The 22,476-nt window shown below is 43.7% G+C and overlaps 1 protein-coding gene across 1 annotated transcript; it reads right to left on the reverse strand.

Moving 5' to 3' along the window:
* Positions 1-5,579: 5,579 nt before the first annotated feature.
* SLC6A14 (solute carrier family 6 member 14) lies at positions 5,580-19,524 on the reverse strand. The gene is made up of 14 exons (XM_066559426.1): positions 19,477-19,524; positions 18,702-18,864; positions 16,796-16,927; positions 15,150-15,311; positions 13,716-13,851; positions 12,830-12,962; positions 10,884-11,024; positions 9,693-9,921; positions 9,483-9,608; positions 9,273-9,391; positions 7,996-8,095; positions 7,492-7,601; positions 6,328-6,495; positions 5,580-5,726 (listed from the first exon to the last, which is right to left on the reverse strand). The coding sequence occupies exons 1-14, from the start codon at positions 19,522-19,524 to the stop codon at positions 5,580-5,582; spliced, it is 1,914 nt and encodes a 637-aa protein (XP_066415523.1).
* Positions 19,525-22,476: the final 2,952 nt, after the last annotated feature.

A 22,476-nucleotide genomic window follows, 5' to 3' on the forward strand; every position in this document is an offset into this window, starting at 1 on the left:
GAGCACTTGGTGCAAAGTCAGTCCTTTGGGTGTAAGAATGAGGATTTCTGACTGCATTTGGTGAACTCAGGACGACACCAAGCTGCCAAATGAAAAAACAGATGCAATTCTAAGATGTACAAGAAAAGTCATTCCAGTAGAGAGAAAACAGTTTTAGTATTCTCATACAAAACATCTGGAATAGCCTGCAGTACTCTGCTTGTTTAAGAGAGTTACTCAAGAAGGAAAGGAATAAAGGAAGAAATGAGAGGAATATGTCTTTTTCTTGGCTAACTGATTATAAATGGAGAGCCATCATGGTAGATGTCTCTCTGAGAAGCTCAGTGTGCCAGAGAAGATGGGCAGTCAGGCTGAACCACAACACTGATACCTGAGCAAAGGGAATAAACTGCTCCTGGTGAACGCCAAGGGCTGCACCTCTTCTGATGGGGCTCCTTGTACCTTCCAGCACTGGGGCAGGGGCTGTCCCCACCCTCCCAGCAGCTGATGAAGCACAGGCAGTAAAGCCAACACTTAGGCCACAAAGTTCTCCGGGCTCCTGCAGCTCTGGTTTAACTTCAGACCACAGCTGCACAGTCATTAGTGTTTACAAAACAAGTTTCCAGAGAAGCAGAATTACACACTGAGGAAATAATAAGCAGCAATGTAATCAGATGTGAGAAGGAGATCATTTCATTACCTGAACCAGGCTTCATTATTCACCATTTCCCTGGCAAGAGCTGATAAATGCAGGCTAATGAATCTTCAAACTCGAGCATTTGGAGCTGCTGGCTCAGTGCTGCCACATGCAGAACAGGACCAGGACATCCAATTGTCAGCTGAAAGCCCAAGAGGTAAAATACAAACTCATCCATTGCAGCACTGCAGTGAGAAGAGGGATTTAACCATGCCTGGCTTGGTCTTACAGAGTCACCTTGGCTGTGGGAATGCTGTGGCTGCTGTCTGGCTCAGAAGAACAAACCCTAAACAGCCCAAGAACAGTAGAGGATGTTGTGGACACTGGTAATGTGTGCAAAATCCAGAGCCAGATCTTTGGGAAAAGCCTTTCAGGACCAACAGTATCAGTCCTGACAGTTCCTTCCCCATCTCAGCTGTTAAATATCATCCTCAGCCTGGTCATGATACAAGATAACTACAAAGACAGAGGCAACAGCATCAACACACAAAAAGCAGGAGCTTTGTCCGCTTCTGTGGCACTGTCATTTCTTTAACACAGTTCCCTGTTGCCTACTGTAGCTATTCCTCCTTCTAAAAAGCAGGGAAACAGGAAATACACCACTCACTGTAGACAATTATTAAAAAAACCCACCCCAACCCCCCAAAAAAATACCAAAACACAAACAGAAAACAATGTTAAAGAAAATATCAGATAAGGGGAGCAAACCTCCTTAACATAAATGAGTTCTCAGAGTTGTGAAGACAATCTCTGCTTTTCCTATACTTTCTGCATGTATCACCAGCAATGTGGATCCCCAGCTTTATATGAAGAAGCAGAACATTTGGCAAGGTTCCTCTGGAAGGAGCTTAGACACTTAACAGCCCACATAAGATGAAAACCTATTCAGAGAGGAACACACATGTCCTGACATTAAAGAGAAATACTGCCCTCATCTGTCTCCCAGTGACAGATTTTATTTTCCTGCCTCGTATGCCTAAGCCATTCATCACTTCCAGGATGAAAAGGTGACTCTGTTGTTGCAACCAGCTCCAAAGTCTGTGCTTGGACTCAAGCTACTAAGCAATGCTCCTGTTGGTAAATGGAATCAATATGACCATGTTGCTGCAACAGAGTTTAAATGTAGAAATTTCTCAATTCTCTACACTGAAGACAATGTCTAGGCTCAGAAGAAGAAAATAGTTTGTAGTTTGTTTATAAAACTAATCAAAGTCTGCACGTCCAAAGTTGAGTGTGCAGTTTCACAACATCTTAATGGCAGGAGCACCATCCCAGATCATCCAGCACAAGCAGCCAGGTCTCATTTTATGACAACAAACTGACTCTCTGGCAGCTCAGGGCAGGGGTCTACTATCAACCAGAGAGTGTGGATTTCAGGATTCCCCCAGCAGCATGATCAGCTCTCACCTAGACCAAGCCTGGAGGTGGCCACAGGTGTGGCACAGCCACAAGCTTTGTCCAGCCTGGAAGGCAGGTGATGGAAAAAAGGCTGGATGCTTCCTGCCCCATAGCTCCACACTAACATCTTGTGTCCCCACCTGAGGCAGACAGACTGGCTAAAGCTTGCCAGAAACATTTTGATCTATACAGAAATGCTCATGGGAAGTTTTGGGTTTTTTTAAAACAACCCTGAAATTAATTTTGTTTCTAATTGCTATCTAGTTTCCTGGATGAAAATTTTCAAAACAGTCCTTCCAAACTGATTTTCATGGAAACATCAATCCCAAATGATCTTTTCCAAGATCACAGAAGAAGCAGTGCAGTCAGGGCTGCCCAGCGTCAGGCCCTCCAGCTGAACCAGGGCTCCCTCCAGTGACTCTCCCTCACAGCAGATTTTCCCAGGTCACCATCTCCAGAGTCTGGTTAATGTCTCAGCAATCAGTCTCTCACTACAGCCTTTTTGCCTGACACCTTAATTTGATCTGTCATTTCACAGCCCTGTAGCTCTATCTGAACAGGTGGAATATGACAGATTCCTTTCATTATTTTAGTCTTTGTCAAACACTGTTATTAATTCACCATAATCTACACGCTTCTGGATTTTCCCATAAGCATTCTCCTTTCTCTCATCAACAGCTGCATTTTAACACTCTGTGATTCCTTCCCACATTGCCATCTGCCTTCCCAGCCTGTCCTGGGTGTACAACGTGGGTTTGCTTCATTGGGGTCTTACCTGGAGGTTCCTCTTCTGCCTTTGAAGTACTTCAACAACACTCAGGAAAGTAAAACTAAGAACCAAAATTCCTGGTGGTCATCTGCTTGTGTTTAATCATTCTGGCCACAGAACACCTGGGGAAATTCCATGTGTCTTCATGCTGCCAGTATTTCACTAGCATGTATGTGTAGCTACAAGCTGCCTTGCAGGCATCCAGGGTAGGTGGTAGAGGTGAACATGAACTCTGCTTTCTTGAAAACACCACAATTCATCTTTTAAAGGGAATTACTTTGATTAACACTGGTGAAGGGGGATCTGCCATCATTGGTGCTTGCTGCTGGTTTCACCCTGTGGAACTCAGGCTGCCCATAGCAAAGCCAGTCATCATTTCCATACTTTTTTTTTAATTATAGTAAGAAACTCTGCCAAGAAGTTCTACTTTCCTCATTGCTTGAAGGAAAATAATGAAAGTCTAGAACTCAAGAGATTGTGCAATTAAGGGAGATGTCCAGATGAAACTACACCCAAACTCTGTTGAATGTGAATCTGATTGTGTCTGGCAGAGGACACAGGAGAAAATTCAATGCATTTCTCTTGGGAACAATGTTCTTTTTCTTGTAAATGAGTTAAAGTTTGCAGATATGAATCTTAGAGTTTGAGGTCTACTCCAGTGAGCCCTGTGTGCAGCAGCAGCAGCAGCAGGGGTTTCTTGCAGGGCAGTAGATGGCTGGTATGAGCCTTCAGCATCTCCTTTGCAAAAAATTTCCTGAATCCTTTCTGAAGCTGTTTTGTCCAATGTCCTTTCCCACCACCTCATTGCCCTCACTCATTACTTCACTAACTTCCCTCTCCTTCCCCGAGTCTGTCCCTTCCCAGGTGAGAGCTGCTGTCAGCTCCAGCAGATGGAGCCTGCTCTCAGCCTCTCCAGGCTACTGACAGCTCTCTTTTCTGGCTGAACAATGATCTTGGAGCAGCTGGAGTGCAGGAAAAGGCTCCTCTTCACCAGCTTCTAGTACAGGCTCCAGTCCTACAGTCCTTTGTATAAATTCCCATTTAATTACTTTCTGTATTTTCTGAGGCCACTCCAAAACAAGGCTATTGCACATTCTAAGACAAGACTTCCTGGAGGTTGAATCTTTCCAGTTCAAGCTCTCAAAGGCTTAGGATCATAGAAGCTTTTGCGGCCACCAACTCCACACACAAAATTAAAAGTTTTAGGTCCAAACCCATTAAAAACAGAAAATCACATTTTATTCGCCAGTTCCAAAATCATTAAAAACAGGGGGGAAATCACATTTTGTTCACCATAAAGTGTTGATTTGTCACAAAAAAAAAAAGAAAAAAAACCACACAACCATAACCCCACCCCCCCACATATAAAACATACACCAAGGTATGCTGCTTGAGCAAGAAAGCCACTATCCACACTCCTTCATGTCCAGAAAAAGTGACAAAGCCCTGAGAGGAAGTGACAGCTGAACACCCTGCTGCTTTGCTCCCAAGGAACCATTATCACAGTGAGAGATGTTCCTCAGCACACCAAATGTATTCATTCTTTCCTCAGTATTTTTTTTCCCCCTTTACCTGGATTCACTTGTAATACAAATGAAGTCGGTTTCTCTTCACACAAACCCTTCCTGCCTATGTAGATGCTCAAGTCTGTGTTCCTAAATACATTACAAACTTCATAATTTTTCATTCATTTCATTATTTCACCAAATTTTGGAATACCAGCACTACAAGGTAGTTGTAACCTTGACTTTAAGTTCTGCTTCTTTGAGCCCTACCATAACACTGTTTGAATCTTTTAAAAAAAGCACTTTGGGTCTCCTTTGGAAGAGAAAACCCAAATCTGAGTGAAAGAAGCAGAAAACAACCTGATGGGTAAAGCATTGATGAAAATAGGAGAGCAGACAAACCAGAATTCAATGGTTACTCTTTCATTCTGCAGAGCCTAATGACAGAATATGGAAACATGAGGTTTTTGAATTAAAGACAGATGAGGGCTGAGCACAGGGCATGACAGAAGATAGCTCTGTAGGCATCCCAAGGGAAATAATGAGAAATAGAAAGCAGCCTGCTTTTCACCATGTTTAAACCTTTTTTCCTGCGATGGCAATTTTTTGCCACTCAGTGTTTGTATTTGTATAGACAACACACACACACATGTTGATCATACTCAACACCAAATCCTGAGCAGCCTCTCAGTACACTGAGCAAAGCTTAGACAGAGAAGAATTATCCATGTTCCCTGAGCTCCAGTGCCAGGCAGCAGCACACCCATTCCCCTCTGCTGACTGCACACCCCTGGGGTGGCAGAGCACAGCAGAAGGCAGCAGCTGCACCTCAGGGCACACACACACACACACAGAGCACCTTTGGGCTCCAGCTGGGAGCACCAGAATGTCTTTACTCTCCCCCACACTTGTATCTGCAGCCCAGCTGGATACCAGCTGGATGGAGTTAAGCATGCCCCGTCCAGCAGCCTGGGGAGCCTGCAATGGATTATCCTGCCCTCTCAACCTACACACCTGGTGAGATCTCAGTGCCTAATTGATGTCTTCCTCCCCAAAGACTAAAACACTAAAAATAAATAATACAACTCGCTTTCATTTGGGGGCTGGATATTAAAGAGGCAGGGCTGTTGATTTGCCTTTCTTTTTTTTTTTTTTTTGCGTCGTACCTTTCCAATATTAAAAGACAAAACCCAAATATATATACTAAAAAACAGTCATCCAAACAGCCATCTCAGCGTCGCTTGTACACGATGGCAGACACAGTGGGAATCTCGTGCTCCTTGTTCTTGGGGTCCGCCATGTGGCTGTACCGCTCTCCCCGGTGACGCTCCAGGTAGGGGCCCCAGTTTGCTGTAGGCCGGCAGCAGCTGACAAGGCGCTGCAAAGCAAAACCAAGAGGCATTTAATGTCTTCCTTCAGTCCAGGCTGCTTCTAAAATTCAGCAAAATTATAGCTCTAGACATGCACTGCAACTCAACAAATGGCGAATCGCCAAAGTTGTTTAAAATCGTTCCGAATATCTTTGGGGTTGGTGGGTTCTGGACACTGAGGTCAAAGAACAGGGAAAGCTGTGACCGACACAACTGTTTGGGAAAGCTTGCCAAGAGCAGAACTTCCCAGATCTGTCACTTGCTTTGGTGAGGAACGGGAGGCAAAACTCCAGAAAATTATATGGGGATAGAAAGCAATAGAAATTCTTCCGAGAATTTAAAGAAGCTGGAATAGCAACAGAACTGATGAAAAATCTCTCTCAAATGGTGTATGTGCACTCCCAAAGAATTAGACTTTATCTTTTTATCAGAACATGGTAGGGTAGATGCACCTTTGATGCAACTACCAGAGATAATGCTTTGGTCTAAAAATCCATTTGAAAAAAATGTCTAAGTAGTAGATGCTTTGGAGAAAAAAGCACAGGTGGTCCTGATAATACCAAAGAAATTCAGATTTGAGGCTATATCAGTGGGGTTTTTTGCCCTTACCTCAAGAAAGTTTCCTTCAGCTTTAAGTATTTTTACAATAGCAACAATAGGAATCCAGATGACGCTGCAGATGATCATGCACCAGCCAAGAATGTTTCCCCAGGCTGGGTATACCACTGAGCCATAAGTGGGATTTGAAAATGTGGTCAAGGACCAGACCAAAACAGCCTAGAAAAAATGGCAAAAACAACAAGAGAAAAGCAGGTTTACAACAACATTGAATTTGCACTGCTTCCAAGTTGGTTTAATAAAAAGAAGGGTTGTCTACAAGTTCTGCACAGTTCCCTCTTGTTTCCTGAGTATGAGAACAGTTGTGCAGGATTTGGTGTTCAGTCATCACCAAACAGCAAGACTGAAGGCCAGGACTGAAAAATGACACCAGTGCTGAGATGCACTACGTATATTTGTGTTTAAACATAACTTGATCTCTGGGTTCTCTTTAAATCTTATGTTGGATAATATATGCATTGCTGGCTGAGCCCAGTACCCTTCTCTGCATGTTTTATGCATTCCTGTATTCCATTATTTACAGGAATACAGGAAAGAATCTAAGATTAGAAATTGGCAAATATTGCTTCAGAAATTGGATAGTTTTAAGCAGCATTTTCTAAACTATAGTCTGGGCAGATTACAGGTAATGTACTGGCCAGAGTGACTTGCCACTGTTCCTGGATTGGGAATGCTAATAAATTCTGTCATAGTAACATAATCCAACCATCTGCACTCACAATTGGAAGTACAGGTTTAACAAAAACCAAACATTCAACAGGACATTTAAAGGTCTCAGTTAGACAGGAGAACAGCAGAACATCTGACCCAAAAATGGGATTTCCCTCAAAAGGTTTTCAAACCAATCTCAGTCTAAAATTAAGATAATCCAGCTGCCAAGGCAGAGGATCTAGTTGCCCTGTGTTAGTCCTTGGGAGCGTAGACCCAGCTCTCTAGTTACTGATCTCAAGCCCCAGCCTCTCCTGGAGGGAATCAAAGGAGGAGGGAATGTATCAGAAAGCAGAGACAGCCCATAGTTCATTTCACTGGCACAGCTATGCCCCATCTTTATACACAGAGCCTGGGCAGTCTGCCCTGAATCTTCACAAAGAAACCTCTTCAATATTAAGTTACTAAATTCCATCCCACTAACACAATCCAGTCATGTGCACTCACTATTAACAGCACAGGAGTGATGAAAAACCAGCATATTTTCCACCACAGCCAGAATGAATTGCTCTTCTTTCCAATCATCATTTCAATGTCTTCAATGAACCTTTTTCCTCCTGTTGGAAGAAAATCATGGGACTCACTGTAAAGCAGGTACCTCCCTTGCAGTTGGGGTTACTCAAAAGTGATCAAAGAAAAGCAATAATCAAGGACAGTTTCTCCAGTTCTGCATTAAACTTTTTTTTAATCATATTATTATTCAGATGGTTAACTTATAAATTCTTTATTGTAATAATTAGTATTTTATATCCCTGGCACTGCTCAAGGCCAGGCTGGATGGGGCTTTGAGAAACGTGGTCTATTGGAAGGTGTCCCTGCCCATGATAGGGGCTTGAAACAGGATGGTTTTTCAAATTCCTTCCACCCCAAAACCATACTGTGACTCTATGATATACACTGCTCCTGGGATTGCTTAGTTTAATTAATGTATTTTCAATGGAAATAATTTACCGTAAATGTAGACAATGCCTATTATCTCCAGGGCACCTGAAATGAGGAGTCCCCATCCAGCACAGAAGTGATCTATTAGGTTAACCCAGTAAATTCCTGCCTGCAGGACAAACATTAGAGGTTAAAATTTGAGTAGTAACATCCAAATAAGATGCATTTGTTCAAGACAATTTAACTAATCATGACTCTGAGTTTTTAAGTTCACAGTTCTCCAGGTCAAGTACAGATTTGTGAATATTATTTTCTTTAAATCCTCTATGTAAAGTTGAAAAGCACATCTAACAAAATACTATAGATGCTAAAACCAAGATCTATGCATATATAGAGCATATATAAACAGCTGAGAGCAAGATTTAAATTTGGAGCTTACAGGAATAAATTTGGGGCTGAAGTTTTTATACTGAACTACAGCAACAGCTACACCAGTTATCAGTTCTGGGAGGCTTCAGTCTTCCTACATGCCTGACTTCTCCATGGGGTTAACCACAGCTTTGAACACCAGCATGCAATAGCAGGATCCCAGAGCAGGAGACAATCTCTGAGCCATTACACACTCTTGTGATTTGAGTCCCTTGCAAGCTTCCCCACCACCCTGTTTATGACTTACGTACTTTGCTTGACCATACAAATGTCTACTCACCACAATTACCTCCTTCACATTCTCAGTCTAATTACACACATAAATCTGCATTTCTAGATGGAGTAATAGCAGTGAACCTTTATACCCTTAAAAGCAATTGCCTCAAGAAATTTTACACAGTACACTTGAAATTCCTTTTCTGTATATCTATTTATATAACTATACACATGCAGGAGAAGTAACCATGCAATCTACAAATGCTCATGAGCTAATGGATTTTTATTACACGGATAGGCCATTCCTTAATTCCTGTCCTCCCTGGTAGTGAGTTCTGAACAAAAAGATCCCATCAGCATTTATTAGCAGTACCCACTGTGCTGTGGACACGTTCTATGCGTGTACTTGTGATTACACAAACAAATTCCTGAACTGAGGAACCATAAATCAGGCTGATCATTCACAGGCTCTGTAAAAGCCTTCTATTTAAAAGCATGTCTCAGTTCAATAATCATAGAAAACCTTAGGTTTTTCAAGCTTTCCCTGGGAATTGCTTGCTTGTGTGTTCAGGCACACTGTCAAAATTCAAGGGTCTCTAAGACTTATCCACAAAGACAGCAACAGTTGCAAAGGGTATTTTGATTTGAGTTTATCACTTGCAGCATAACTAAACTCACTACCAAAAAACTTAATTTCTTACCTGAGTAACACAGATAAGCCCAAGTAAAAACAATATTGCACACACCCCCAGGGTTATAGGTAGTCTTAATTTTTTCATCACGCTGGGATTTATATCTTGAATGGTGGTTGTAAGTGTTTCTGCAAAGGAAGAAGAAGTGAGTTTGAGCAGCAAAATTAAGAAAGGCAATGGTCATCTGAAAAGACATGAGTCACTTAAAACCCCACTTACCTACGATGGCAAACTGGGAGTCAAGGCCCAAAAGCACAAGCATGAAGAAAAACAAGAAGGACCACAGAGGAGAAACTGGTAACTGGGAGAGAGCCTCTGGGTAGGCTACAAAGGCCAGTTCAAACCCTGGAAAGCAGTGGAGAGAAGGATGTTATTGTCGTGCCTTGGCCAATGCAAGTCCCAATACCAACAGTGTGACCATCAGCCTACCTGAGTCCACCACCTCTGAGACAGGCCTCTGAGACACAAATGCCATATGTCCCAGGATGGAGAATATTGCAAACCCAGCAAATACACTGGTGGCACAGTTGGTCACACAAACTAGAATGGCATCTGCGTAGCAGTTGTTGTGGAACTTGTTGTATGAAGACAAAGCAACAAGCCCGCCCCACGCCACAGACAGGGAGTAAAATATCTGGGTGGCTGCATCTTTCCAAACCTGCCAAAAAAAAAAAAAAAAAGAACATGAGAATTGCTGTATTACTTATAGTATTTATCATAAACATTGAAGTCTGTCCAACATTGAAGCTCAAGGATATTTTTTTTTCATTCAGCCTGTGTATCTAATTCTATTTCATATGAATTTTAGGGAGGATAGAATATAGCATGCTGGTGACCTTGCAGTCTCAATCACAAACAGTATCTCTATGGTGTCTAAAGGTCACATCCCAAGCATGTTGCCAAACACTTAAATCTTAGTGGGCTAGCCCTGAAGAAAAGATTAGATTTGTTCACATAGGTGAATTGCTGAGATATGAATCTTGGCACAGAGACAACAAATAAGGACAACCAGGACTGGCTGCAGGAGTGAGAACTTCCATGTAGCCTCCCACTTGTGTGACCCAAACAAACCACTCCTGCCTCTGATGTAGCCCCTCAGCTAGTGCCAAGCACTCATATAAATACCACAAATAAATATCACACCTAATAGCTGCTTTTGATAGAACTGCAATAATATTGGCATAAGCCAGAACAAAGAAAGTTCTGGCTTTCTTTGCATGAGGTGCCCTTCCTGGTCCACCTAATTACCCAAGGTAATTTCCCAGACAAGGCATGGCCTGAATTTCAAAATCAGGGATCCCTTCAGCCTTATGATAAAGTCCCTTAAAATTATCAGCAAGAACTTTCTCAGCAGATCTCACTAAGATTAAACTCCAGCATGATCCCCAAGAACTGTTTAGAAGCAATAGCACAGTTCTCATCACTGGTGTGGCAGGGAGGGGGAAGGAGGTGACTGTCTTTCAATTTGAGAGTAGCTGGAATAGGCGCTTGGACTTTTTACACAGCCAGCTGCTGATACAAAATACAGGGCAGGACCTGAAGCACCTGACTGGATAAAAAAGAAGAAAGCCACATAACCAGGAAAGTGTGTCACACTTCTGGGGCTGAACTTCCTCTCACCTCTGCCTCCATCAGCTTGGTGATGTTGGACTCTTTCCCAATGTAGTACTCGATGCCATCCAAAGCACCTTCCAGGGTGGCACCTCGCACCAACAGGACGAGCAGGATGACATATGGGAAGAGTGCAGTAAAGTAGACAACCTGCAGAAAGATGGGCAGGGACACACTTTAGGTGTGAGGGGATCCACAGACTTTCGTGCAGGAAGACTGGACAGGCTTTAGGCTAAGGTCTGCTGGTACAAAAGAAAAACAGGCAACCAGAGAAATGAACACATGCCAACCACCAAACCATCTGGCTTAGCCGGTTCTGGAGCTGCATTCCAGCAGAAGCAGAAGGCCCGAGCCACATATCCACTTTTGAGATAGCACTTGACCAGTTTAAGAAATGCATTTTTCTGGCATGATTTACTGCTGTAGGTCTGGATTCAACTAGCCCAGATGTCTCTTGCCAGGCAGTGCTTCTAGCAAGTGCAAGCTGAAAGCCAGGAAAAACTAGGTGACCAGGGTGGAATTATCTCCTGATGAGCTCCCTACTACTCCCCCCGACCACCCCTCAAAAAAAAAGCCAAAACAAATTTTTTTTTTTTAAAGTCACTGTTCTGGAAGCTTTCTTTGCTGCAGCAAGGACTTTTAGGTTCTCTCAGACACAGTTCTATTCTGTTGTACTAGCACAATGGGACCAAGGCCAGCAGTACAGTTATTGTCACACAGGCTACGTTCAACAATACTCTGGTTTCTTGAATCTTAGTTTCAGTGTTATTCAGATAGGTAATTGACCCAGGACTGCTGGCTCCACCAAGCCAGAGCATTGTGCCATTGTGTGGTGAGTTTGACATTTCCAAAGACTTCCTTCATGCTTGCCTAGAACAATTCTCTCTGCCTTTCATCCGTCTTGCTCCTGCCCAGCTAGATTCTTCCAAGTCTCACCTTACTCTCCGAAGAAAATTGTCTTTGTGCCAGAAAAAAAATGACAACAGGAAGAGCAACTGCCAGGAACCCAAAGAACATGAGATTAAGAGCCATGCAGCCAAATAATTGAGGCTGGGAAAGCACAGACACTCCACCCCAAAGCACTGAAACAAGGACAGAAAGCTCCAAATAGAAGCAAAACAGGAGGAGACATCACACTGAGTGGAGGAAAGGAGAAGAACCAAAGAAAGGCACAATGACAAAAGGAAAAGGGGGGGAAAAATCTGTGCAGAGAAAGTGAATAAAAGAGCAAAGGAACAGAGACTGAAGATGTAAATGATGGAGATGCAACACGAAGGTGAGAAAAGAGTATGAGAAGGAAGAAACAAAACCAAGAAAAGGGTCTCAGGTGAGGAAGGATGAAATTCAGCCTGCCTGAAGTCAGCCTAGCCCAAGAAAAACTCCAGAAAACCATGCTGCAGCTGGTGGAAATGGGAGCTCAGCAGAGACAGATTCTGAAAACAAACATCTAAGTACCTTGTCCCTACAACTAATTTCAACTCTTGGGAACAAACAACATTTCACAATCTGCCAGAAACCTGCACACACACGCCTGTTCACAGCACCTGACCTGTATGGTCCAACCATCTCAACCAGACTGGAAGTACAAAATAATCACCGGGTGTTCCCAGGGCGTGTGCCCATGTGTGCCATCACATGCACGCTTCCATCACACAGCCCAGGCAACGGCTAAAACTCAGCTGGAATCACTGGCACAACAGCAAGATTCCAAAATACAGGGCAGCCCAGTGGAGTGGAGGCCCAGGAGTGAAGTAATGGCTGTGTAATCAGCACCTTACTCATATTTTATGTAACAGTTATGAAGCTGAGGAGCAGGAGGGAAGCCAAACGCTGAGCCCAGCAGAGGGGGGTGTGTTAGGACTGCATCCTGCCTTGTGCTAAACTTCCCTGGGTCCAGCTGACATTGGGAGGGCAGAATCAGGCCAAAAGTCATCTCCTTGGCCTTCCTAACATACCTTTCCAGAAGATTTGATTCCTTTATACAGGGCAGCTGCAACAATTATCCAGGCGAGGAGGAGGCAGAGAGCCAGGTACCAGACGATCCTGCCGGTCTCGTCCAGCCCACTCGAGCGCTGCAGAGCCACTTTGCTGAAAGCACACGATGCTCCCGTGAGGAGGGGATGGCAGCAGCACACAAACCTCACACACCTCCTCTTCAGCTACTTCTCCAGAAAAAGTGAGCTGCTGTGTGAGGCTATTACAAGACTCTGCAGCCTCTTCCAAGAGTGTGCAGTTAGAATTGCATGATTGGCAATGAGAAACTGTATAGTTAACTGCATTTTTTCCTTCTTCTCGAAGCCTACCAGCTCTCATCTCTCCATACATCTCCTGTAAGACCCACCTAAGATATTCTGTGTTAATCATGAAATTCTGACAGGAAAAGAAGAGCCCAAAAGAATCAGTTTCCAGGAACCCAGGGAACACGAGGCAAATTGAGACTGTGGGGCAATAAAGAAATGGCAATTTTACAACAGGCCCAGATTCAGAATAAGGTGAATATATTTTACACAGTAACTCCCGAGAAAAAGAAAAGTATATGCTATGTGTAAAGATGCCAAGTAGTGCCTACCAGGACTCCAGAGAAGAGGACTTCTATAAATGGGAGTATTTTTCAATTGGTTAACAGTTGACTCACTTGCTTCTCTTTCTATACATAATTTCTCTTAAAAAAGTCAAACTTATCAATTAAATTTTAAGTCCCCTCTCTAGTGATTTGCATGCCCATGTCCCCTGACTAGATTTTTTCTGGACTGCAAGATAAGACAAAAATAAAAGGTACATCCAAAACCACAATGCATTAAAAGATATCTTTTCAGTAATTTCTTTAAAGTATTTACTTACTTCCAGTATTGCTCACTGGGAAATTGCACTGGTTTGTAGCTTATGGTGCCATTTATACACGTGAGATTGTTGGCCGCGACAAATGAGTAGTTTGCACGAATGATATTCCCATGGAAGGTTGTGTTGCAGTCATTTACTGAAATCAAGAAAAAGGAATCATTAATACTGGGATGACTATTATTAAAAAAAAAATCAGACTGATACAGCAAATGTGTTTCCTAAGCAATTACAGCTTCAGTTTGCCTGCTAACAATATTTGGAAACAAACCTGAAATGTCACTTGCAGCTGTGATTTCGCTACCTGACTGTAAATCAAAACACCAAGAATCTGGTGTGCTCACCACATTTTACTTATCCTCAAGAATACTTATAAAAATCAAATCTGAGCATAGTTAAAATTGTAGCCTTGGTTACACTATGGAAACCTTTGTCCCAAACCAAGGTGACACATGGATCATCTGGTATCTGATATTCATCTTATTGTGGCAGAGGGTTTGTTAGAACACTTTAAATATTTTCCTTGGAGGAATGGAAACTGGGGTTGGGAATTTTTTGCCAGAACATACAATAAAAAACACTTTATCAGCATATGTATCAGCATTTACTGGAAATTCTTGTTGAAGCCTATTTCAGGACAGCTTCGTCAGTTCAGTTTTGTGTTCCCCCAAAACTTATCAATTAGGTGCTGAAATCTTTTTTGTTTTGCCAATAAATAATCATCAACTTTTTGTTACATAAGGCCTCTTTGAAGATATTTTCAGATATATGATTGAGATATATTTACATTAATACTGTAAACAATATAATCCATCCTCACCCTGTCCTTGTTATTTTAATAATCACTGTTAATTTCCAGCTGCTAACTGGTAATTACCTCACCAACTTCACCTTTTGCCTTAAACTGGTCTGATAGAGAAACTGGTGAGATAAGTGTTTGGGCTCTACATCTGCTGTGAAACACAAGAACAATGGTGTGGAGATACATTCTAAAGAGTTAATGAAGAGTGAAACCAGCGCCTCAGTGGTGCTCAGGATTACCATAGCCACAGGGGAGGCAAGGAGTAACAAAAAGACTTCGATAAAAACTGCTGCAGTAGTTTGTCTCATGGAAGGTATTTTTTTGCCACAAAGCCTGATGAAATGGGAATACAGTATTTCAAGCGATTGGAAATGTATGTACTAGAAAAAAGCTGAGGTTTAAAAGGGAAAAAAGAAAAGATCCAACAAGGTGATTTCAGCCCAGTTCTCTGAAGATTTCCCAAGCATCCAGAGCATGTGGCAAAGGAGTGGATAAGCATCACTCCTCTGTGTTCAGATGCAAAACTCCAGGAAGGACTTTTGAAGCCATGGGTAGCTGTCCCGATCCTGTACTTTCATCCAGAAAACAGTCCAATTATAAACCAATAATATTAAACTGTCTGATAAGTATGGTACCTATTCGTGTCTTGCTGCAGAATTCATCTGCCCAGGAAAAGCATTCTGACCACGGCAGCACTTTTTGAAATGAGGCAAATAAATAGTAGAGTGCATAAGCAATGATAACATTGTAGTAGACAGTCACAAATGTTGAGAGGACGACCATTGTGATGCCCACTCCTAGGAAAGAGAAACACAAAATATCTTAAACACCTCAAACTCGGGTTGCAAAACCCCTCCTCCCACCAAAACAAATAGCCTTCACTTGACTTGGGAAGAAGTTGATTTTTGTTTGGTTTTAAAAAAATTTTTTTAACAGCAAACAAACAGCGACATTTTAAACCCATTAAATAATGGATGAGATCTAAACTGACCATCTCAAATATGCTTTTGAAACAGAATTTTAATCAGGCCCATAGAAAAATGGACTATTTACAAAGTCTAAAGGAGAAATTCAGTATTTTGTTCTCTCCCCATTCAGAGGGAAATTTAGTAAAATAAAACAAACTGTACTAGGACTGCCCAAGCCGTTTTAAAGATTCCACTGTAATAAATGCTTTAAACTATAGTAAATCTTGTAAATATTACTATTCTCCCCCTTGTTAAAATCAGTTTTGTTCTGTGAGTTTGGTAAAGCCTGACAAACTGTACCAGTCATCTTAGAAACTATATATAAGTTTCTGTCTTTACAGATATATAAAATACATGCTGTGTTTAAAACCTTTTGCTTTAAGATAGACACACTGCTTTCATGAAAGTTTCTTGTGCTGCAGAACAGAGACTGGGAAAAAGAGTAAGTGTTGGGGCAACCAGTTTCTGTAGGTGACAAGCAAATTCTTGTTGGATCAGAAGGAAACTTCCTCGTTCCTACGTTAACTCCTCTGGTAGATTCAGACAAACAAAACCATTGCAGAGTCCTTTACACCCATGGTACAGGACCAGGATGGACAGGCATGAGTAAAGCACATGGTTAATTGTTTCCAAACAAATCTCCCTCTGAGAGTGTTTGAAATACAAACCCTCACTACAAACTCAAACTACCACTACAGCGTGCAACAATTTCTGTTATCTCAAGAGGCACCCCACTTTACAATGCCAGAGTCTAGGCTATTTTATCTCACCAGCAGATGACTCCCAAGGCAGCTGCTGGGTGATTGTGCACAATATTGCACAAAGCACCCAGACCTGTGTGCCTGTGCCCACACTGGCAGCCAAATACAGAATTAACCCATCCAATACACAATTGCCTTGCAAGCTACACTGGACATGAAGCATAAAGAAACAGTGATAAAGTCAACTTCTAAAATTTATTTTCAATCTGTTGCACACATTACACCAGTTGTTCCATTGAGTTTTTCCCTCACACAGCAAAACAGAGATATTTCCTTCTGCCTGGACAGCTGGAACGAGAGTGATGTGCTGCTGAGCACAAGAATCTCTGATAAAACCTTTCATAACCAAGAACTTTTTTGGGGGAATCTTTACTCAACATCTGTTCATTAACTGAATAATGAGGAAGTATATACCTGGCTACAGAACACTGACCCTGTAACATTGGGAATAGTCACAACACGGATATCGTCTCAGAATTAGTAACTTCATTAAGAAATCATTAATTCACAACAGTCTATTATTAGAATAAAAGGAAAGATAAGAAAACCAACCTTGAAACAATGGTAGCATTCTCCAGGCGGAAACTGGCCCTAGACTGGCAAACTGCCCAAGGGAACATTCCATGAAAAATAAGGGCAAGCCAGCTAACGCCAGCATGACGGTGTAGGGGATTAGAAAAGCACCTGAGAGGAGATAAAAAAATGGGGGGGAAAGCACAATCACACACACAGAGAAAACAATGCATCTTTCAGCATTCACCACAGTTTTATCACATTTTATATTCCTCCTTTCTCCCCTGCTCCTCACCGTAGGCACTTATTTTTAAAATAGAGAGATTTGTTTCTAAGTCCTGTTTTCTGTAAGACTAAATAGTACCTGCAATGAATGTCAGAACTGCTGATTTAAAAAGAATGACTTCTCTTATAGAAAGTAAATTAATTTTATAAAAAGCTATTGAAGATGTGCTCTAATACAAGTAAGAACACTGCTCAGCTGTAGGCACCATCAGCCTTCTCCACTTTCTATTTAATCTTCCAACTTTTAATTTAAAGAGGAACAGAACCATCTCTGTGTGTGCTCAGCTGTGTTTTGCAACTGCCCTGTTAAGCAGCTACTGGACATCAAAGCATGAAGATTATTTTCTATGGTTGGCTGAGTCCTGTGTCAAACAACATCTCAGGATGGCTCTTGTTCAAGTCCATTTAAAAGTGCATGTTAACCTGATATCAGTGAGCACCTTGTTCTGTGAAAGGGACTGGCACTTCTTTGTGTGTGCACAGAAGACAGGGAAAGCGAGAGCACGAGTTTCATAAACACAACACGGTATCCCTGCAGGAATCTGTCCTCATCACTCTCAGTGAATTTAAAGCAATCAAGGACCCAGTTCTGCAAGGAACTGCAAATACCTGATGTAATTTCAGGAAGTAAATTGTCCCACAGAATTAACTGGATTACTCCTCTGTTTCAAAACAAGGATCTAACAGTTGTCTTTATCAATCATGGGCAAAGGGGCACAGAAAAGGATGCAAGCAACAGCACAAATATGCTTTCAATGCAAAGTCTCTGCTGCAGCAGATGAAAAAAAAGATCTAGTCCAAGGGCTGACGTCACAACTTATTTTTTCACAATTTTCTTCAACAAAACTTCAAGTAATGCAAACCAGCCCATCTCACTCCAATAAAAATTCTGTACTGGGAATGCCTCCTTATGTTCCATGTGCAGCTGTGTGGGCTGTACTGCCTTTACAGCCCAGAATTTTACTTCAACAACAGTTAGGCAGAGCAAATAGGTACATATAAGTAAGTTCTCTGCAGTTACTATTTACGCACTCTTTAATTACCAGGGGTAGCCTGGCAAGTAGGTAAAACTCTGGAATACAAGCCAAGGAAACCAGTGCCTCTGCTTGGCTTTGCCACTAGTTCATTGTGTAAGCAGGTAGAGGCTCTCTCTGTCTCACACTTCCCAAGTGTTTGATCTGGGTAATTATTGAGCTGAGATAATTATTCCAGCTTAGAGTGTTTGCATGGAAAAACAAAGGTGCAGAGGGGATTCCACTGTTCTCTATAAACATACTAGGTATGGTATATAACATAAACTTACCAGAGGGTAAGCATTGGGGAGGGAGAGCAGCTACTTAGACAAGTAGAGGATATTGGCACATGGACAAAAAGGTACATGTTGTTTATGAGTAACTCAGAAGATGGAATTCTCAGGTAGAAATTTGCAACTCAAACTAAGTACTGTTTCCCTTCTCAGCTGGTACCCAAAAAGCACATAGGTGCCTCTAAGTGCCCTTTCCCATGAGCAGGCTCTATCCCAGTTCCCAGGGTGATAGAGCTCGTGTCCAGCTTTGACAGAACATGCCCAGCCTCAGAGCTGGCCCTTGGAGCTTTCTCTGTTCTCTCTTGGGGATAGCAAGGTGTGCCCCCCTGTGACCCTGCTGTTCAGCACAGGTACCTCCTCCATTCTGGTAGGCGAGGTAGGGAAAGCGCCAGACGTTGCCCAGGCCCACGGCATAGCCCACCAAGGACAGCAGGTATTCGCTTTTGTTTGCCCAGTTGCCACGCTCCACGTTCTCATCGGTGCAACTGGCATCTCTTTCATATGTCAAACTGAAGTCCTTTGAAGAGAAGAGGGAAGGCTTGTGATACCCACCAGGCAAGAAGGGCAATCATACCATCATTTCTCTGTCCAGAGACGCACCTTGGGATAGCTGACCAGCCAGACAGGACGGGCAGAGTCAGTTTTTTGGCTGCCAGTCCACCTGGCCCCTGGCAGGACAGCACAGACCTGTGAGAGAGGGTCCCACAAGAGAGCCCAAACACCTCCACAATTTTGCCTTACTCCTGCCTTACTCCTTTGTGCTATCAGCTCCAGGAGACTCCTCTATTCTGCCCCTGCCGATGCCCTCATACTTGTTCAGATGTTCACATCAGCACATACCTGTATGCCCACACCTGTCCTAGTGCCTTGCACATGTGCCGAGGAGCTCATCCCACTTTACCTTCCACTACCTGTTTGGATCTCACCTGCCCAGACAGCTTCATACCTGCCCTCAGCTGCCTACGTACCTGTGCCTTGCTCGCCCGAGTGCTGCTACGCCCACCGGGGCACCTCCACAACCCACCTGCCCAGGTGCACCCACACTCGCCTACATTCCCGCACACCTGCCCAGGTGCCTCCGCACCCCACCTGCCCGGGAGCCTCCGGCCAGCCTCCCCCGCCGCCTCACCTTCTTCTTCCCGCAGGACAGAAAGCCGGGCAGGCTGAGCATCCCCATCTCTGCCGCCGCAGCCGCTGCGCTCTGCCCGCGCCGCCCGCCGCCCGCCGCTTTATCGGAGCGGCAGCCGCCCGCCCCTCGCTGCCCTGCCGGGAACCGCGGCCCCTGGGCTGCCCCAGGGCCCGGGCGGGGCCGCCTCCCGCCCCCGGGGCAGCCCCTCGCAGCCCGTGCCCGCTTCCCCGCCGCGCCCCGCCCGCTGACCCTCCTCCGGCCCCGCGCCCACTTCCTCGGGAACACCCACCTGCCTAAAACACCTTGCACGGTCACCTGCCCACTTCCCCTCCTAAATACTGCCTGCCCTCCGCACGTCCTCGCTCCTCGCCTTACCCCGACCCACTTCCCTGCCGCCAACCTGCCTGGGCTCGCTCCCCCAGTCAGGGCTCTTCAGCTCTCGTTGCACCCCTGCCTGGCCGCCTCTCTGTCACACACCTTCACTTCTAGCATGTCCCCCCACTCCTTCTCCTCTTCCAACACCTACCCACACACTCTCCTTCTTGTTTTCTACCTCAGGGCTGCCAATTCCCCATCAAACACTGACCCTCACCTGAGCAGCCCACTCTGCTGCTCCCTATGCCTGCTCCCCACGGAGGCACTGCCTGTCTGCCTCACCTTTGCCCACTACCCCGGTGACCTCTTTGAGCTCCTGCCTCTGCCACAAGGGGGTTATATCCCGCGGAAATTTCAGCATCTGAACACAACTTTCAGGTACAGACACAGAAAGGGCAGGTCATAAAAGTTAAGTCGTCTCCAGAGGAGGAATTTGAGCAGAAAGACCAGGCACCTCCACAACCCACCTGCCCCGCTCCAACCACAAATGTGGCTGTGACATTTCACCCTTTATGGGAAGGGATGTCATAGTGACCTTCCCCAAGCATTCCATAACACACGAGGACACTGCTCAAAGCACACTCTGTGTACAGACATGAGGAGACACAGATTGTCTGGTCACTTAATTGCTCTCCCCTTTTTATAAATGATCTTTTCCATGGCTCTTTCGGATCCACACCTTGACAAATACCTTTTCTGTCCAAATTAGTGGGACTTTTCATTTAGCAAAGTGCTACCCAGTGTGTGTCAATCTAGCCACAACTAAGAGGTACACCAGGACTGAGGACTGTGTGGGACAGCATCTGAAAGGTGGGAAAGTAAAATAAGATTTTATTTTATCACCCTGTGCAGCAGATTCTCAAGGAGAGTTATATTTTAGATACTGGAAAGATCCCAGAATACTCTTACCTTTGGAACAAAAAGCAAGTACAGGTGCAGTGTCCTGATAGGACACAGGCTTTGGGAGAAAATAATAAATAAAAATTAAAGAAAACAAGCCTCTACAGGCTGTCTGCAGTGAGCAGTGGAGAGAGGACTATCTCCAGAGAGGATTGTGCCTGAAGCAGGGCTGTATTTCTCCTGTTAGCTCTGCAGATGAACAGCACAACAGCTCCCCTTGCATTCACTAGGGGCTGAGTCCATCATTGATCCCTGAGGCTGGTTCCTCACAGCTGGGATAGCCACCCACCAAACAAGCACCATGCCAGCCAGTCACCCCTGGAATGTCTCAGCTATAAATGCAGAATTATCAGCCAGCAAACCAGAGCCAGTTTGGTTCTACCATAGATGAGATATCCCATCTCCTGACCAGCAGCCTAACTGACGTCATCTTTCTAGTTTGGAAAACACCCCTGGATTACTATCAATGCCATTTACTGAATCTTCTGTTAATCCAATGGGGAGAAAAAATAATTTAGAAATAAATTAATTATAATCTTAACATGCTGAGAATACAGCAAACAATTCTGACATTTCCTAGGAGCAGTGAGATACCTGTGTTTTCCATTTGGTTGTACCAGTGCTATTATCAGGTGTTGGGTATTGCCCTTAGCTAACACAAACAGCTCTGGTGATACAGCAGATGGTGTTTGATGTGCTTATTTAAGAATACGATGAGTAAATTCTGTTCTTAGAGAAACACTCTATCTTCTGTGATAGCAATGCTTACTAATATTGGCACTAATATTGACACACACATCCAAAACTGATTCAGCAGACAAAGCTGGGGCTCATTTAGCTCTCCCCTTCCAAATGGTGTGAGCTAAAGACCAGAAAACTCACTTTGCAAATCACTTCAGAATGCACTAAATCCTGGCAGGCCAACACACATGGACCAATCATAAAAAAAACCCCCATATTGGCCTTCAGGATCTGAGGAAGATGATCTAAATCATTTAACTGTCTATCAACAGCATGTAATTACTCTCATCCAGAACTCAACTGGCAATGTTACACTCTTTGGAGGAGACGATCAGACAGACAGGACTGCTATAAACAGACAGGTGAAGCAAGGCAGAAAACTTAGAAAGTTGGCTCCTGCAGCTGCAAGAATTATCCTCTCCTCTGCAGCTGAACAGAACCAAGCCCTACAGTTCAATTTAAATTAAGGCTTTCTGCCTAAGAAAGCCTTAACCTTGATTTTAAAGACAAAGTGATTAAAAGCGAGACCATTTCCTTGGTGTTGAACTGATCCACAGGCAGCTTAGACCAAACCTTTACCACTAACTTAAAAAAAAATTAAAAATCAATCACTGGTCTAGTAGCCCATGAAAGCAAGGCAGCATTCTCATCTGGTGATAAATGTCTTATTTCACTGTGAGCCTGCTGTAAGCAAGGTGGAAGTGTATCTACAAGGAGGGCATGTCAGGAAGTGGCCTTTCTGCTTAGAAGACAGAATGGAGAGGTGAAGATGGTGTTGTCAAGGACAAATTACAAAGGCAACAGTTTCTGAAATGGCCATCTGTGATTCCAGAGAGGTACCTGTGGAAGCAGACAGGGTTTGTAGCAAAACACAGTCTGGGAATTACTTGCTGAAGAGGCCTCATGCCAATACTGGTTTGCCTGGCTCTAATGGTTCATCCAACCATTTGTGCAACAAAAGTAGGAAGCAAATTTTCCTTCCAA

Source organism: Molothrus aeneus, chromosome 14, assembly GCF_037042795.1.
Source record: "Molothrus aeneus isolate 106 chromosome 14, BPBGC_Maene_1.0, whole genome shotgun sequence".
In the NCBI taxonomy this organism is placed as follows: Eukaryota; Metazoa; Chordata; class Aves; order Passeriformes; family Icteridae; genus Molothrus; species Molothrus aeneus.